Genomic DNA, 19,220 nt, shown 5'->3' on the forward strand with positions numbered 1-19,220 from the left:
TGAACTTGTTCCCGCGTGACCTTTCCGCTGCTCGTATTTATCACGAGCACAGCGTTTCCGGCCTTCACTACGGCCTTGAGCTCTTCTCACAATCCTTTTCGTTCATTCGCATGCGATGTTATAATGAACTTTGTCAGAAACATCTGCGGCGGTTCGTAATGTTTGCTCCGTAATTATGTCATGTCCCTTCGTTTCTTCAACACGACGTTCGGCAAGCGTCCGCTAATATCGCGGTGAATAACCTGGGCGAAAGAGTGTCAGCTTGTCCATTTAATGTATATGTTGGCGCTATCTTCATGTGATCCTTCTGTGGCTGTTCCATTTCTATTAATTGATTTTATTATTTCTGAAAATGTTTTTTCGTAAAATTTGGTGAGAGCTTGGATGGTTGCGTCCATTTTAACCGCGTCAAATGCTTTTTCATAGTCTGCAAAATCTAGCCACCATGGTAATTGAAATTCACGAGTTTATTTCAGAATCCGATTAATCATATACATCTGGTAGATTATTATTATTATATATATAAAAGTAAAAAAATGTGGGTTTGTGTGTGGTCGCGCGCTTGGCTCTCCAACGGTGGGGTTACGTCAAAAAAATAGCCAGGAACCACGCCGTAAACCCCGCGGTCAACAAGCGCTATTCCTTTTTCACATCCGTCAACTTTAAAATAGTTTAATTAGCGATTTAGTGCGATTTTTGTGAGCTTCACTATTATTTAGGTATTTATGACGCGTGCACGACCATAACAACTCACGCGCCTTTGCTGGGGGAACGGCCCATGCCAAGTCGCACGCCTTCGGTGCGAGTCAGGGGGACATTTACTTTTGCGTAAAAAATGCTATAAAAATGCAGCGTTAAAAATGCGAAAAATACACTAAACGCTTACGTACATTCTTCACTGTGTCATGCCCCCCCCCACCCCGATGCGTGCAGTTACTAATATATACAGTCGCTGGATGCTAGCACTCTAGGTAGTACACTTTTGATTTATTTATACCAACTCACGCACCTTTGGTGGGGGGCGGGGGCATTTTATTTTGCGTTAAAAATGCTACAAATGCTAAAAATACACTAAACGCTCAGGTACATTCTTCACTGTGTGATGTCTCCCCCACCCCGATGCGTGCAGTTATTACTACTTTACACTCGCTAGATGTAGCAGGTACCACCACAGTCGGTATGCACTGTTGTAATCATAGCAGGTACCACTACAGTCGCTATGCACTGCTGTAATCATAGCAAGTACAACAGCACGGGACTAGGCCTCACCACGCCATTCTGTCAGGTGAGTACTTTGTGCTATATAGTCGATAAATATTGCTATAGAGTCAGCATGTACTACTGTAGTGATAACAGGTACCACCACAGTCGCTATGCACTGCTGTAATCATAGCAGGTACCACCACAGTCAGTACGCACTGCTGTTAGATTTTTAAGAGAAGTTTTGAATTATTTTTAAGACCCGGGCAACGCCGGGTACTTCCCCCTAGTATTATATAAACCTTTCCTCATCCCGCTTGCGTCTGTGCTTCAATTCGTTTATTGGGAGTCATTTACATACACGCATCTACGATTAGCATGGTTGGCTACGTACGGTGCGAAAGAAGTTAAACATATATGCGGTAAGAAAACAATGTGTCTATTTCTTCAAGTAATTTGTATAACCCTTTTTGAATACTTCAAACATCATTCCTTGATTGTCATATTCCATTTTTTCTCTAAACATTTCGTGAATGAGTCTGCTCAGATTGTACCAGCAGTAGGACCAACCTCTGGTGATATCCACAGTTCTATTATTTGGTCCAATAACTCTTCCCCTTTAAATATCGAGGAGGGAACAGTTGACTTCAGGTGTAGCATCCGGTACATCCTCTTCATCTGCGATCTTGTCCGATTCCTGGGCTGATGCATTTTTTTCTATGGAGATCTGTCTGAAATTATATTACTAATTCGTAGTTCTGTCTTACTCCCTAACGATGACCATTTGTGTATTGCCAATCATCAACCTTTATTTTTGCTGCTTGCATGCATCCATTGCTTGCTTTGGCATTTTCAATCATATTCTTTGGGTCTTTCGGTAAAACCACGTAGATAGGTAAAAAAAAACTTACAACAAAAATAATAAAAACTACGACGTTTCGATCGCAACACAAGCGGTCGTCATCCATCTACGTGACTTACCGAAAGACCCAAAGAATATGACTTCCTGCAGTCATGAAAGCTTTAAGTCAAGATTTTAAAACATGTCTGTGCATTGTGTTCTCCAATTTAGTTTGATCATTCTCTCGTTATTATCCTTTTACAGGGCTGTGTGCTTTCAATCTTCAGGCTCACATCTTCGTCCATTTCAATGTCTCCTTTTCCTCAGTACGTCATTTGTAGATTACAGACAACTTGCTCCGTTTGTTTTATAACCTTGCTCCCTAACTTTTAATGTACTATCCATGAATATGTTAGTTTTTCCCCCACTATTTAAAGATGTGACATTCATTAAATCACTTTGATCTCCGAGGCATATGAATCTATTGATCGGTGCTAGCCTAAAATCAGCTTTTCTGCTGGCCTAGATTTTCCATGCTGTCTTGAAATCAGTTTTGCCCTCTCTTAGGCAGTGTTGAAATGGAACTTGCATCGCTCCAGTCTTGTGTCACTTCCTGTGTTCAATTTGGAGCAGTCACTCTTCCTGCACTCCACCATACAACCAACCAACCAGCACGTGACACAAATACAGGCGTGTCTCGCATAACGAGCGTTCTTTCCACGAGAATTCGCCACAACGAGCCATTTGAATTGAGAACACTTTTTGTTCGCAAAACGAGCAAATGTTCGCTTAACGAGAGCGGAGACCGATCGATCGAATATGGCCGATCTATCGGCAGGGGGGGGGGGCGCACCACGGCCGGCAGCTTTTTTGCTTACCAGCTGCACGAGCAATGTTACCACGGAACGTATATCTTGCTCGTTCAGCGAGACGACGCGCCTTTACAAGGTAAACGTGGCAACCCACTCGATAGTGGATTGGAGGAAGGGAGCTTTGCGGGGTTGAGTACAAGAGGTCGTTCCGGGCCAGGCGTTCCAGAAGTGACACTTTCAATTTCTTCGTGACTGCACAAATTTAAGCACAATTGTTGATGTAACCCCCCCCCCGCCACACACACAATATGCATACGTAAACATCATTCGAAACAGAAACATGGAGAGAGGCTCGTTTCCAATGGTATATTTTGACATGATCGTCTCGTAGTAGAATAATGCAGTAGTTTGTAGCACCATAAAAACACTTTTAGCATTTCACGTAAAAGTATTCTCACAAACACTTTAATGCGTCGGTAAACTTGCGATTAACACGATTAACATAATTAGCGCGTATGAAGCAGATGCAGTGACAGCAAGCCAAGCGTCTGATATCCCACCACCGTGTATATAGGACTACATCGCCACCGATATAGACAGACTGTTAGACACAAAGTTCACAAGGGGTAGTCATCTTACCGAGGGGAATGTCATTAAATTCATCAACAGCACTTTTCCTTACACATTTGCCAACATCCAAGGTAAACTGTCTGTAAAAGGTATCATCAATTGTCAAAGAATTACAATTATCCAGGCGACTGACCTGGATTATGAACAAAGTATAAACTGCATACAGATGATCCCTATTAAAAGTGGTAATAGTGATGTAGTTTCCACGTTGTGTCCTACTAAAGGAAAACTGAATAAGACATGATTTATGTTTCGGCTGTGGCGTTATCAGACACACCTGGTGTTCTTGCCAGGTATTGCAGATTTTTCCAAAGCATTTCACAATGTAGTTATATATATTTTTACATCTTTTTATACAGTCTCAACCTGCACATTTTTTCTTTAATTTTGTTTAACTGACCGGGAGAAGTTGCCGCGGAATGATATTACGAACGTAAATTGGGTGACAAACGAGAAGGGGAAATTCGGTCCACCTCGCTCATTCAGTTTCCAGTCGCAGATCGATTCTCGGCTTTGATCGAGGCCTTTCTTCCAAGAGTCCTAGTGACCAGCTTCCACACACACGTGTTGCGTGGGCAGCCGGTTCCAGACTCCCACCACTCTTTGCGTAAAAACACAATCGCCTCCTGGTCTCGGTCATGAAACTTTCCTCTGCTCAGCCTCCACCCGTGGCCTCTGGTTATATTCTCTCTGTCACCTTGTTGTAAAGGCCTACTATATATATAAAAAGAGGTTGCTCAGTAGCTGTATGTAGATTTCATGTCGAGGGTCATCGCATGTTGAACTTTATGTGATGCACATAGCTGGGCACGCAATTCATTGGCACTCCTTGCTGGCTGTAGGTGTCGCTTTAATTTGCCAAAAAGTAAATGTGGAATTACAGAATAGAGGTCACTGCAATAGCTTTTTTGCCAATCAAAATCTGCAGTGTGGCAATCATGTTTCTGTAGCCAGGTTACCGTAGTCTGATTTTTTAAAATATATAATAAAGGGAAGCATATGGCAACACTTAAAACACAGCATAACATACAAGTCTAAATACTTTCAATTTGGTTTAATAGCAATGATAAAGTTTCCAATTTTGTTTGGCTTTCATTAAATAATTGCGTTTTAGGGCGTAATTGTGAACTATGTATCCATTTTTCTTGGTTCTTTCGGTAAAGTCACATAGAAGGGAAATAATAAAATAATAAAAATAAAATATAAGATAAAATTCTCACTGACGTGACTTTACCGAAAGAACCAAGAATATGAATCCATGCAGTCACGAAAGCTTTAAATCGATATGTATCCATTGCTGCAGAGCTGCTCGTGAGTTTTCAGCTGTGAATAACTACTTCACTGCTCATTCTAACGAGGCATGAGTGGACTGTAAATTCGATCTAGACTTTTAAGACATTTTGCTCGGGGTTAAAAGGTGACCCATAGGAACCGGTCAATAAGAGAAACCGATTTTGTTTCCCATGCAGCCATCATTATCAGCAGCAGCATCCCGGAAAGCAGTTTCCACGCCGTAATGACAGCTTCTCACATTGCGGCTTCCTAAGATGCGTTGTTATTTGCATAATAACAGAAGGGAGTACGGTTGTGTAATGATGATTAGAATAGGACAGCTATGACATAACACAGATGCTATAAATGGCAGGAAAAATTGTAAGTAGTGTGCAGAACATTTTTCCTAATACCGAGGATGGGCAGTACAACTTTGTTGCGTTTTTTGTTGTTGATGCTCCTGTTGAAAATTCTACGAAGCTGTCTCTGTAGCTGCCATTATGAAATATATGCATCCGTTTTTGAAGGCATATTCTAGGCAATTAAGAGTCAATATTTTCGCCTGTACTCTGAGGCTCAATAGGCCTGGGAGCCTGCCACCTTTCCTGCCAACCTGCCATGCCCAGCACAAACAAAACCCTTGCGCAAAGGGCCCAGTTAAATGTGACCCAATTCAAGCCTGACAACTCGGACTGTGAAATGCTTAATATATTTTGTGGGATAAGAATTAAAATATGTAATATAACGTATACAGTGCACAGTACAGATGTCTATTACCCACCTGCTAAAGAGGCATCGGTTTAGGTAAAATTAAATGGACATCATTTTTTTGCACTGTGGAGGAATTTCCATGGACAATGTTATTAAAACTAGCAAAGTTAATAATTTGTGGATTTGAACGATGCCGATAACATTGCAAACCCAAATGCAACTACTCCATATTTCCCAATTGTCAGCGTAAATCAGAGGATTATGAAAATCAACGTTTTAACAGACAACATTATTGCATAAATGTTGCATTGGTTAATATCATATTAAGATTAACTCATGGGTTACACGGTGGGATGTATTTAGGCCAAATGCATGCATGCATGTTTTGGGTAGATTATATTTTCTGATTGCTGGACATTGGCCAAGCACACGTGCAGAGCTGTAAAGTTTTTTGAGTCCAATTCGAAGAGCGACCTCGTTGCAGAATAAATGTTCTCGGCTTTAAAAAAAATTGCCGTACAGTACTTTGTCCAAATCGTGTTGACTAAAACTCACTGCAAATCGTGCCTTTGTTTTCAGGTGTAATTAAGTTCCAGTGAAAATGTATTCAACCAAAATGACCAAGAGCGTTTTATCTTCTCTCGGTCAGTTTAAATAATAGATTAGTCCCAATGAATAGTTAATAACCCCAAGCGCAATTGTGAACGGATGACAAATTGCAACACTAAAGGGAAGGTGATAACTTCAATTTACGCGGGAATAAATCAAACCGCTCGATCGGCTTTGATTTTGATGACTTTAGGGACGTTGACTCGGCAAAACTGCACCGCATCTTCTGGCCAAACTAAATCCACAACACCGAACTGTTGTCCCGATATCACACGAGACATCAAGAGACGGCGACTCAGATGGCTAGGACATGTGTGCTCAAGAAATGACCAGGACCGTATACCAAAGATTGCCCCGAAGATGGCCACCGCCGGGTTAAAGAAAACCTGGGAGACCCCCTGGCGGCAAGACCTGTGAAGGACGAAGCTGGCAGCAGCCATCGACCTCTCTTGGGGCGTGGCCCAACATGTTGCCAAGGACAGGAAGAAGTGGAGGCCACTCATTGCGCCTTTTTCGTCCTATAGGGGACGAAGAGGATTAACTAACGAACTAACTTAGGGACGGTTGACACGGACAAATTTAACTCGCAAACGTTAAAGAAAACCTGCGTCAACCAGTTTGAATGTCCACCGCCTTGTGGACATACGATGAGTGGCCCTCTGGTAGAAGGCACGACACCCACAACAGAAGGGGTGGCTATTCAGTTAGGTACATCATATCAACAACGCATTTTACAATGATAAACTGTGTACATTTCAAATTGTGTTTGAAGTCAATTTGAATGATGTTAACTGGCGTAAGGGAGCAAACGCACACGAGAATTTAGCTCCCACTCACCACATATTTCCAATGTAAAATAATTGCTTCAGTGAATTTTTGTTGTTGTGACAATGATATGATGTGCACTGTGAATTAGTGATCCGAGGAGTAATGTAGATATATCTTCTGGTGGGAATTAAAGCCTTTGAACATTAATGGGTCACGTCCATTGCACTTAAGACAGGTCCATGGAGAAAAATAATACAGCCTCATCAAGGTCAGTCGTTGCTTTTATGTCAGGCCAGAACTCCCCATTGTCCCTGGTATACAAAACCAGGGCTTGCCACGTACAGCGGGCTCACACATCACGTTCAGCGCCACTTGAATACAGAATGCACTGTGGATTAAACAACCGTTTCAAGACGGGTTGCGAACAAGCTGGCGAACTGGAGAGGAAACCTCACGCAGGGTTGAGGGATTTTGGGGACAACAAAAACGGCCACCGTGAGCAGCCCAGTGCCATGGGGCCCAGGGAAGGTGGCACACGTCGGGGCCAACGTTGCACGCTCACTGGGAATCTCTCGCAAGAAAGAACCTTAAAGAAACGGACATTGACAGCCATGACGAACAATTGGCCCAGCTCAAAACGACAAGGACGTAAGTCTTGAGATAACAATGACAATGCAAGACCAGACCCACTCTCGGGGGGGGACGTGGACATGGGCAGGACGTTTCGCGGGAACCGGACAAATACGGTGACTGGACACACAAGTAGGATGGTCATGAAGGGGATAACCAAACAGGATGCGGAATTATGAAATCAGAGCACAGCACTGAAATACCTCCGTGAATATTTAAATAGGCTGATGTTATTCAGGCTGTGGATATCCACTTGCAATGTCACCACTGTCCAGCCAGGCAGCACTCCAATGGGGACAGCACCACTTTGTGGCAAGTCAACAGCGACTTCCCTGTGGATAGACTTGTCCCTGCCATTGGAACGTGGAATTTTAACCACTTGCCTGGAATCACCAATCAAAATTATCGCCGCCCAAAGCTTGAGCAGCGAGACACGCATCGACTAAGGACACCAGTGGCAAATGCAACATAGGCTTTTGATGGAGAGTACACTGCAGTAACTGGGGCGCCGTGGTAGCGAGATGTTAACTACTTCACCTGGTACGCAGGAGGTCGTTGGTTGGGATCCTGACACCTGCAATAGTTGAAGTTTGCATGTTTTTCCCCGACCCGTGATGGCGTGGCTTTTTCTCCGGGTCCTCTGTTTTTGTCCCTCCACATTTAGAAACATGCGCTTTAGAGTATTTGGCCGCAATACATTACCAGATGATAAGCCACTTTGCTGAGCTATCATTTGTGGCCAGGTCGCTTCTGAAAAGAGATACATTGCTCAGTGGGCCTTACCTGGTAAAATAAAAAAAATGTTTAGTAACAGGACAATACCAAAACGTGCCTCTCAAATTCTGTTTCCATTCTCAAGCGACCATTTGGCAGTCCTCATTTCCTCTAGCAGTTCACATCCAGTGGTGGGAATTCCACATTCCTAAGGCACGGACAAGTACACAAACAACAATGCATATTTACGCTCAAAGTGATTTTACAAGAATTAGCTGAGACTCTTAAGTTTCATTGTTGTCCTTTTTTATTGTGGCCAATTACTCTACTACATAATTGGCGACTCCGTCCCACCGCGCACATAAACTCCGCGACCAGCCTGGCGCGGATCGTTCTGTTGCCGTGTCGTGTCCAAGCGCAGCAGCGAGGACGAATGCGCAGAAGAAACAAAACTTTTAAACTTTGATTAGCGCATCGTGTAGAGCTCGTCGAGAGGAGCAGATTGCCGTGTCGTTCGCCTTCACTCGACATAAAATGACGTGGCAAGGCAGTTTATGCGAGAGCCGGGGGCTTATGGGACCGCCATAGGTTCATATGCTGAATATATATAAACCCGCAATGCAGGCTTTTTAACTCAGAGCTGTCCCCACGGTGTATTCGCACTCTCCCAACACAATCCTCTTGAGTTTGCGGCTTAGTGGGGCCAATTTAATCTGGGATATACCACTTACGCCATTACACGGGTGGGGAGGGGGGGTTTACCAAGCAGAACCTCTCCCCTCTTTCCTACAACACCACAGCATCCAACTTCCCCCCCCCAACGTCAGTCTAAGCTTTGGTTCCATCCATAGCCCTGGGGAGCCAGGAACGTTACGTGAGAAAAACTTCAGCTTTGAAAAACCACAGAATATAATGTCCACACACTGTGCATGGATATCGTGGGGCGAGCGGTAGCGTAGTTGGTTGCCGAATTGCCCCTAGAACTTGGCGACCCAGGTTCGATTCTTGTTCACCACCAACATCAATGACAGATATCTCAACCGGTCATTGGCCTCCGCTAAGTTGACTCATCCTTAAACGGTGCACTTCGGTGGCGATTATATTATTTCCCTCGCCTCGAATGCAAGAGGTCGTTTGGTTTTATCCCGACCTTGACGAAGACTCTTGTATGTTTGTAGTTTGCGTGATCTCTTTCCCCACTGGATTCTTCTTCGGGTCCTCTGGTTGTTGCCTTCCACATTCACAAACGCGCGCTGAAATTATTTTGGCTGCTGCTATACATTCCCCGGTGTGATGATATCAGCCACTGCAATGAGATATCACGCGTGGCCAGGTCGCCTCTGAAAAAGAGCTAATATCTTAGTGGGCTTTCACTGACAAAATAAAAGCTTCTTTACGAGTACCTGGTGCAGTGTGTCATTTACAAAGGTGGACTGGCGTGCTCCTGGCCACATCTCCCCCTGGTGTGCCGTGTTGACCTTCACAGGTTACAGCTGACACCTCTTTCCCCAACAGTCTGTTAAGACTTTCGGGGTGATCTTTGTATGTGCACGTGTAGGTATAAAGTAGTGGCTTAGTGGTTGCTGCTCTGTCCTACAACCCTGGCAAGATGGGTTAAATTCCTGGACATGCGCAATTTTAAATGGACTTGCGTTACGAGCCTGCTCTGGTAAACCGAGCGATGTTTTTGACTACCCGGTGCAGTGTTAAGCGTCGACAATGGGGAGACAAAATAGGTGCTCGCTAAAACATGGACTGCTGCAATTTAATGATAAAAAAAGGCGGATCGTCTGGTGTACGTGACTATAAACGTTGCTCCACGCTTGAACATCGGTGAGTTTACTCATCAATGCTGAAAATTATTTCGCAGGACAGGAGGCCAAGAAAGCGATTGGTGCAGTCCTTAGAATCGGAGATATAGGGAGACTCAATTCACCTACATCGGGATTCGCCAGTGAGCCAAGATTTTGATTGGCGTGGAACACTGGAATGCAATGAGGATTAGATTGAAAATAAACCATGAAACCCTTTGAAGGTGCGGCAACGTAGAGAATGGTACAAAAAAAACGATTCCGCTTTTGTGGGGGAAATATATTTGCGTATATAAAAATAAAATTCGTTGAAATTGGAACCAATTTATAGACCCCAGGTTGAGACACGAGGGACCAGTTGTATAAAACAGTTTTCTCTCTCCATCTGACCAGGTGGAACGGTTTGCGGACCACACCGGCACAGCCAGAAGGTCGAGGGGTTTTAATCCCAACGAGGGATTGCGTTTTGAGACAAATATCCCCACCTGTCAGCTCGGACAGACTGCTGGGGCAAAGTGCTGTTCGAGAGCTTCCATGAAGGCCGTCATGGCTCAAAAGGGGGTGAGAGAAGGTGACCAACACCACGCCCCAGACCGCCTTTGTCTCCCCCAGCACGTGTGCACACATTCCAACCCAGGTACTGTTTTAAGGCTGAGTCAACCTTGGGGAGAGACCCCAGGACCGTTTCAAATATTTTCACCACTATTAATTGACCATGAGCGGGAATCGAACTCGACTCGCCGGACTCGTAGCGTGGTGCGCTAAACCGGTTCGTGACCACTTCCCCCGGAGGGGTGAGCCAACTCGACACGCGACCCGGGGCCACTAAAATGACGACCAAATTGTCCGAACCATGACGCGAGTGTCTTATGGAAATACCGGCCCCCAGTACAGGCATGTTACGTTTTAACCGCTGGCTCTCAGCCACTCAGAGATGAGCTCTTCCCCCCCCTCCATGCTCGACTAGGCAAGTAGAAACTTTGATATTGACTGCTTTAAAGTGGTTGGCAGCAAAGAGTTGTGCTGAAAAATCCATTGCTGTATTTCAGTAATACGCTCCCACGACACTTACGCTCCCTGTCTTCCAACCCGCACTGACTAGCATGGTGGAAAGCGGTGCAACGTCGCGTATCCGACCCGCCGGGTATCCGAGGTTATGGGCAGACCTATTAAACGGTCGGAGGTGTGAACATCGATAGAAAAAGACGGCCACACCATCGCGCACAATCACTGCGCTGGGTCTGGGTGGTTAACTAGACAGGGTGGATTTACGACAGTTGGATACGCGACGTACGGTACGATCAAATAACCCCCGCAACCCGCACAGAACGGGGAGGCCCTCATCCAGCAGTGGATTGAGAAAAGGCTGTGCATGGAAAAGCTAAATGAACCATAAAAATCACTTCAGGTGTTTATTATTATTTTTGAAATGGCCAAAAGCCACAGAGACGTGAGGCTTGCAGACAACGGGCGGTCTGCAGACACCGGGCTGTGTAGACGATGGGTGGTCTGGAGGGTGGCGTTAGACTTCCGGGCAGCCGTGCACGTGCACCGCCCCCTGCACGGAGGCCGCCTTGGCGAAGTCGCGGGCCCCGCCGTTGAGCGCGAGGCCCCGCAGGCAGGCCGAGAGCCGGGGGATGTTGTCCGGCCAGGGGCCCAGCAGGCCAACTTGAGAGAGAACGCAGACGTGCGGACACGCGGACATGCACGGACACACACGGACACACACGGACACACACGGACACACACGGACGGGAGCGCGATGGTCAGATAGGGGAGGGCGGGAACTGGGAACGGCAAAAAGGTACACGCTGATGCCGGCACACAGCTTAGAATATAAAGCACGACGGACGTGGCACGGTAAACGTGGCAAATGGCACAAGGTCCAATGGCGGAGCCAGGATTTTCAGGTAGGGGGGGCAACCCCTCCAGCAATGAAAAACGATAGAGGAGTTGTTAGTAAGTAAGGACTTGTCCCTTGCTTTTTATTCGACGCGTGTGCGGCGATGGCGCAGCCGTCGATCGAGGGTTGAATTCGAACCGCGTCGTGTGAGCGGCATCGCGCTCGCTGAAGGTGAATGCCTTCAGGGAAGTCGTGGACTCTATACGCTTCTGCGCACAATTCTGAGTCACTTATAGCCGCTTTGCCGTTTCTTATTGCCAATTATGGACTCAGACTATTATCCTATCATCTCATAGAGTCCCTGGCACGTAATAATATGCCGATTTATTACTAATAAACCCCAATGATCCGATCGAAATTAGGGATTTAGATCGGATCATTGGGGGGGGAGGTACGTGCCACCCCCCCCCCCCCCCCCCCCCACTGCCTCTGCCAGTGACAAGGTCAGTGCCGGATTAAGCTAGTGCGGGGCCTGTAGCAAATTATGTTATAAAGGGGCCCTAAATAAAAAAAAACACATAAATATATAAACACACATTTTTAACTTGCACAGTAAAGTAATTGTACGACAAATCGCAAACCTTAAACACCTGCCCGTTCATAAAAGGTGAAGGCAGTCTAGTACTATAGTAATAGAGCAAGTGCAGAATCGCTGAACCGGAATTGATAGCTTGAAAGCATTTAGCGCTGGAGCCCTTGAAAGTGCGGGTCCCGTAGCATGTGTAGCTACTTTTGCTACTAGGATAATCCGGCACTGCACAAGGTACAGAACACGTGGCACAGAAACGCACGACGCAGAACACATGGAACGCGAGTTATGCGATGCAGATAACACAACACGTGTCACAGAATACACAGAACACACGGCACGAAGCGCACAGCACAACCAGCACTCATTGGGATACCGTACTCGGCACACGCAGAGCCTGCCGATGATACCCAATTCATGCATTGACATTTACCCATTTTTGATGATGCTTTGAAGAAAAATGTCCACCGAGTTTTAGCGGCGTTCCAGCTACAATTGACAACACGCTTCACGTGTGATGCGAGGCTGTGGTGGTGACGGTGGTGGTGGTGCGGTGGCGAGAAACTCACGGGGCAGCCCTCCGACGTGCAGCTCCTGCTGCACTTGCGTGAGCAGCCCGGACGCCGGGCCCTTGACGGTACTCACGTCCCCATCCACGTCCAAGTGAAGCACGCTCCTGGTCTTGATCACTACAAACACAAACAAACAAAAAGACAAAGGATCCCCCCGTGTAGCCTTAACAGACTGTCGGGGCAATTGTTGTTGGCGAGCACCTATGAAGGCCGGCACAGGCACACGAGGGGGTCGGTGGCCAGCACCACGCCCGGCCACCTTTGTCTGCCTCGTGGCGATGTTTACACATTGCATCAGGTACTCATTTGAGGCTGAGTCGATCTAGGGGAGGCCCGGGACCGGTTCAGATAATCCTCACTGGTGGTGGCCGTGAGCAGGGAATCGAACTCGGCTCACTGGGTTCGTAGCGCAGCGTAGCGCTAACCACTACACTACCGCTCTCCACCATCACTGCACATAAAGACTCCTCTTTCCTCTTGCACGAATGTAGAAGCGACGAGCGCTGTTAGCGAACTTGCAATAAGGCCACCGTGGCACACTGGGGCTGGTTGTCGCATTACATCCAACCACCTTTGTTTTCCTAGTGCAACAGGTACTCATTTTAGGCTGAGTCTACCTACGGCCGGCCCAAGGCAGGTTACAGTTATCGTGGCACCACAGAACCACTTCTCCTTAATCCACATCCCTTAGCCCACACTAGATGGCGCTCCCTCCCTATGCAACACGTGTTTTCAGTCTGATATGCTTTAGCTTACATAGATGGGCAATGTCAAATGGACGGGAGAAAATAGTAAGGTGGACATCACGAGCAGTTCTTGCGCAGTCATTGGTGACCAGATTGAGACGATCAACTCCGATTAGCACGGTTGGCTACGTACGGTGTGAAAGGAGTTAAACACGCATACGTACAACTCGCCACACTTGAGGACCTGGTTTAATCACAAGAGGCCGAAGCTTAAGACTCAAACTCGGGCCCTGAGCGGTAGTGGCTCATCACTCTGACGCAGCCATTATTAACCGGCGCAACTCCCCAACCAATCTCGCACTGCAATGGAGTCTTGATTACATTTTTTTTGATAAAATTTTTTTTTTATCTAAACCAGGGGTCCTCAAACTTTTTAAACAGGGGGCCAGTTCACTGTCCCTCAGACCGTTGGAGGGCCGGACTATAGTTAAAAAAACTATGAACAAATTCCTATGCACACTGCATATATCTTATTTTGAAGTGAAGAAACAAAACGGGAATAAATACAATATTTAAAATGAAGAACAAGTAAAGTTAAATCAACAAACTTGCCAGTATTTCAATGGGAACTATGGGCCTGCGTTTGGCTAATGAGATGGTCAATGTCCGGTTCCATATTTGTCACTGCTAGTCGTAACAAGTGATGCAAGTGTGCATCCATTAGTCTAGATCTGGTTGGAGATTTCAAATGTTTCATTCTGGAAAAAGTCTGTTCACAGACATAAATGCTGCCAAAGATGGTTGCCATTTTAAGTGCATGGTTCCTGAGATGAGGATATGTCTCAGAGGGGAGAGATGCATAGAAATTATGAAGGCTGCTTGACTTGAATGCGTCTTTCAGAGAGTCACAATTCTGCAGTTCAGCCAGTTCCATTTGGTAAATTGTATCCACATTTTCAATGTCAATAGAAAATGGGTTACGGAAAAGCTGTATGTCCTGTTCATGGAGATGAAGCTCTTTAAATCCAAATTGGAACTCCTTTTGCAATTTTTCCAGTGAATCCACACGTTTTGTTTGGGAATGCAACCAATGGTTTTTCCGCTAACAGATTTTGAGTTGTGGGAAGATGGCAGAAGTTTTCCTCCTTCACTTGTTTGATGAGGAGGCCTAATATTACTTCAAATGCTTTGACATGTGATTGCATATCACAGATGAGCTTCCCCTTTCCTTGAAGTTGCACATTGAAACTGTTGAGTAGCTCTGTTACATCTGTCAGAAAGGCAAGGTGCCATTTCCATTCTGCATCATTGAGCTCTGGTACTTCTTTGTTTTTTTAAAGCAGAAAAGCTGTAATCTGTGGAAGTAAGTCATAGAAACGTTTCAAAACTCTCCCTCGACTCAGCCAACGGACTTCTGTGTGATACAGAACATCTTCATAGTCAACATTTAGCTCAGACAGAAATTCCTGAAATTGTCTGTGGTTTAGTGCATGAGCTCTAATGAAGTTAACACAAGATACCACAAATTTCATAACCGAGTCCCACTTCAGTGATTTACTACACAGCGCTTGTTGGTGGATGAGGCAGTGTATGGCTATTGGATGAGAATGGTTATGTTTGTCCATCTCTTGGTTAATGCGAGCAATTACTCCTTTCTTAGACCCACCATACTAGGAGCACCATCAGTTGTCACACTGGCTAGTTTAGCCCAGTTCAGCTCCAAACCATTCACAGTTTGGCAAACCTTTTCATAGATATCCTCTCTTCTTGGTTCTTTCGGTAAAGTCACGTAGAAGGGAAGTAATAAAATAATAAAAATAAAACATAATAAAATAATTCTCACGACGTTTCGGCCACAACGCAAGCAGCCGTCCTCAGGTGAAAGCCAGGTCTGTCGGGGAGACAGCATCTGAATGAAACAGCACACGAGCTTGGAGCATATATAAGCTGGGTTGGAAACGGGGGAAAGAGCGCCTTGACAAATAATTTGCATATCAAGAGGAATTTAGCATATTTATGGGACATGCAGGAATGTTATTAGTACTACATATGCAGCACGGGCATATGTAGTACTAATCACATTCCTGCATTTCCCATAAATATGCTAAATTCCTCTTGATATTGAAATTATTTTGTCAAGGCGCTCTTTCCCCCGCTTCCAACCCAGCTTATATATGCTCCAAGCTCGTGTGCTCTTTCATTCAGACGCTGTCTCCCCAACAGACCTGGTTTTCACCTGAGGACGGCTGCTTGCGTTGTGGCCAAAACGTCGTGAGAATTATTTTATTACTTCCCTTCTATGTGACTTTACCGAAAGAACCAAGAAGATGAATCCCTGCAGTCACGAAAGCTTTAAATCGAAAGATATCCTCTCCTGTAGTTGTTCCTTTGATGCTTTGCAGTGCAGCAAGCTCTTCTGTGACTTCGAAATAGTCATTCGTCGCACGAATAAAAATTTGAAGTTGTGCAGAATCACGAACATCATTGCTTTCGTCGAGTGCCAAGGAAAAATAGAAAGTTTTTTTGTGGAGTTTTGCAAATGCTGATGCAAATTGTCTCCCATTTCTTCAATCCTCCGTGTAATTGTAGGTCCTGAAAGACTCACTGTACTAAATAAATCGGCCTTCTCTGGACACATCTCTTTGGCAACAGAAAGAAGGCATTCTTTAACAAATTCTCCCTCCACGAATGGTCTGCCAGTGCATGCTATTAGCTTGGCAACTTGAAACCTTGCTCGCAGTGATGAAATATTTAGCTGCTTCTGCTTCACAAAACTATTTCGCTGAGTTGTTAATGTATTTTTCAGTTTTAATATTTTATCTTTTCTCACTTCTCCGACCAAACAAGCAAATGTATCTTTATGTTGAGTTTTATAGTGTTGACGTAAATTGTATTCTTTGAACACAGACACTATATTCTGGCATATCAGACACACAGCTCTTTCCTTGTACTGCATGAAAAAATAATCATAAGTCCACTGTTCTTTGAATATCCTACACTCCGAGTCAATTTTTCTCTTTCTTGACATCATTGTTTCCTAGGGAGTCAAAATTGCTATTAGTAAAATACCAATATATACAGCGCTACAAAAACAATATACCAGCAATAACTTTGCCCACACAGAGACATACAGACTGCACTGCCCATCAATGCAGTCTGATTGGGGGAAACTCCGCCCCCTCTCCCTCTTCCACCAATGACCGTCCTTCTCATGCAGAAAAAAAGTAACAGACAGGCAGCGGCGGCAAAAACACCCGGCGGGCCGGATAAATGTCCTCGGCGGGCCGCATGTGGCCCGCGGGCCGTAGTTTGAGGACCCCTGATCTAAATGATCAGAATCTTTATTGAGATCGGAGGAATCCGATGAGCTATGAAGCTCTTTTTCAAAGATATCCAGGAGGGGCGGGTCGGAAAGTTAATTAAACTTAAACACGGCTGTTATTTTTACAATTCTAATCTCCTTTGGGTGGTAATTTCGAAGCTGCAATGCGTGTTCATCGTGGTGTCGTCAACACGGTCCTACAAAGCCATGGGGGGGGGGGGGGGGGGGGCGCTGTTCTCAAATGCTGACATTCCACATTCCTATGGAAGAGACAAATCCCTCCATAGTTCAACCGCTGCTAAGAATGCACAACGCTGCTAATAATGCACACCGCAATTGTAGAGCCCCTCTCTCGATCCATTCCCACACCGTGTGAGCCATGGGGGTTATTTGACCATACTTCACCATGCTGGTCAAGTGTGGGTTGGTAAATGGAGGGGGCTGTGGGAGGTGGCCTGGAACCGGTTCAGGTGTCACTCGCCACGGATAGTTGGCCGTGGCCCGGAATCAAACTAAGGTCGCCAAGTTCATAGTGCGGTGCGCTGACCACTACGTAACTGCTCCACGAACATTACAAGGTAAGAGATTTTGGAAAGGATGGCATGACACTACTGCTCGAAGCAGCCCGGGCCAGCTTCTATTCCAGTGAAATCGACTGCCTTGGTCGTGACTTTGGCCCGGCACAAAGAAGTCACTCAAGGGTTCAAGTGAAGGTGGACGCTGGAACCGGACATCAGAGGAGGAGCTGTCGCAGTGGACGGCGAGCGCGCCTCACCTGCGATGCGATGCCACTGGCCGTCGCACAGCGAGCGCGTGGGGGAGACCGTGGCGGAGAACTCCTCCACGCCATCGTTCGCCAGCACGGTCACCTGCAAGCGACACGCAAGCACAAAAGAGAAAGATCCCCCCATGTCGACTTAACAGACTGTAGGGGCAAGTGCTGTTAGCTAGCACCTATGAAGGCCGGCACAGTACACGAGGGGGTGAGTGGCCAGCACCAGGCCTGACCGCCTTTGTCTCCACAGTGGTCGTTGTCTATACACCGCACCAGGTATTCATTTGAGGCCGAGTCGACCTAGGGGAGGAGGCCCAGGACCGGTTGAGGTGATCGCCACTGGTTTTGGCCGTGAACAGGAATCGAACTCGGGTCACTGGGTTCGTAGCGCAGCGCGCTAATCGCTACAACCGCCGGTCTCCACGGCATCAAACTAGAGCCGGCCACGGCACGGGCTGGGATGGTGTGGCCGAAACCCACGTCCTGCCGCCTTCATCTCTCCAGTGGCCGCATTCACATATCGCTGCGTCGGCAATAGGAACCCAAGGTCAGGCTCGTGGTAACGCCTCACACTGAGAGGATAGTCCGTGGCCGAGACTCAAACCCAGGTTGTTGGGATCGTCGTGCAAGGTACCAACATCGCACATGCACAACCAAACTCTGCATTGTGTTCCCCCCGTAATGTTTCGTGGCAAACATACGTGCACATATGCACGATGAACCGCTTTTGCTCCGTACGTAGCCGCACGTGCTAATCGGAGGTGCCATCTCACGTCGGTATATATCATTCAACAACTCATCCGTTTTTCCAAGCGAAGTGGACTGCAGGGTCGAGTCATATGCGAGGTGTTTTGTCGCACGCCTACGATCTAAGCACTTGGAGGAGGGGGGGGGGGGGGGCAAAGGGTTTGGTGGCTCCAACAAAATTGTGAAACTCCCCAGCTCACTGGGCTGCAAGAGGAGCCAGGAGGTGGCAGTGAGTGAGTGAATTGTATCCCTTCGTATGCGTGGGTTTTGTCCAGCTACTCCAGTTTCTTCCAACATGAAGCCAAACTCGTAATGGATACTGGCCATACAACACAATGCTGGAGCCTCCCCTGAGGTTTATGTGGATAATTAAAAGGCGTATGTCACTGGTATACAACAGAGGTGGAGTGGTGGTGCAGTGGTTAGCGCGCCGCGCCTTTAACCGGGCGACCACGGCTAACACCGGTGGTGAGTGATACCTAAAACAGTCCTGGGCTTCACCACTTCACCAACCTACAATGACGAGGATGGTGAAGTATGGTTAAACAACCCCCACGACTAAAAAACTAAACTATCAACTATTTTGATTTCACCAGGTAAGGCCCACTGAGCTATGTAGCTCTTTTTCAGAAACGATCTGGCCCAAAATGATAGCTCAACGAAGCGGCTTATCACGTGGAAATGTATA

At 46.3% G+C, this 19,220-nt stretch overlaps 2 protein-coding genes across 2 annotated transcripts in view; both read right to left on the reverse strand.

Annotated features, from left to right (window-relative positions):
* Window positions 1–11,400, reverse strand: part of ATRAID (all-trans retinoic acid induced differentiation factor) — a 142,997-nt gene extending 131,597 nt beyond the window's left edge. Inside the window, exon 1 of the mRNA XM_061569381.1 lies at window positions 11,397–11,400. Within this exon, the coding sequence (XP_061425365.1) occupies window positions 11,397–11,398 (2 nt within the window). The 5' untranslated portion in view covers window positions 11,399–11,400. The remainder of the gene's footprint in view (window positions 1–11,396) is intronic.
* LOC133353272 (laminin subunit alpha-5-like) overlaps window positions 3,206–19,220 on the reverse strand; it is a 214,122-nt gene continuing 198,107 nt past the window's right edge. Inside the window, 3 exon segments of the mRNA XM_061569380.1 lie at window positions 3,206–11,666; window positions 13,000–13,119; window positions 17,786–17,879. Coding sequence (XP_061425364.1) covers window positions 11,521–11,666; window positions 13,000–13,119; window positions 17,786–17,879 — 360 coding nt within the window. The 3' untranslated portion in view covers window positions 3,206–11,520.

This window comes from Lethenteron reissneri, chromosome 43 (genome assembly GCF_015708825.2).
Source record: "Lethenteron reissneri isolate LAM-NWPU_2019-01 chromosome 43, ASM1570882v1, whole genome shotgun sequence".
NCBI lineage: Eukaryota > Metazoa > Chordata > Hyperoartia > Petromyzontiformes > Petromyzontidae > Lethenteron > Lethenteron reissneri.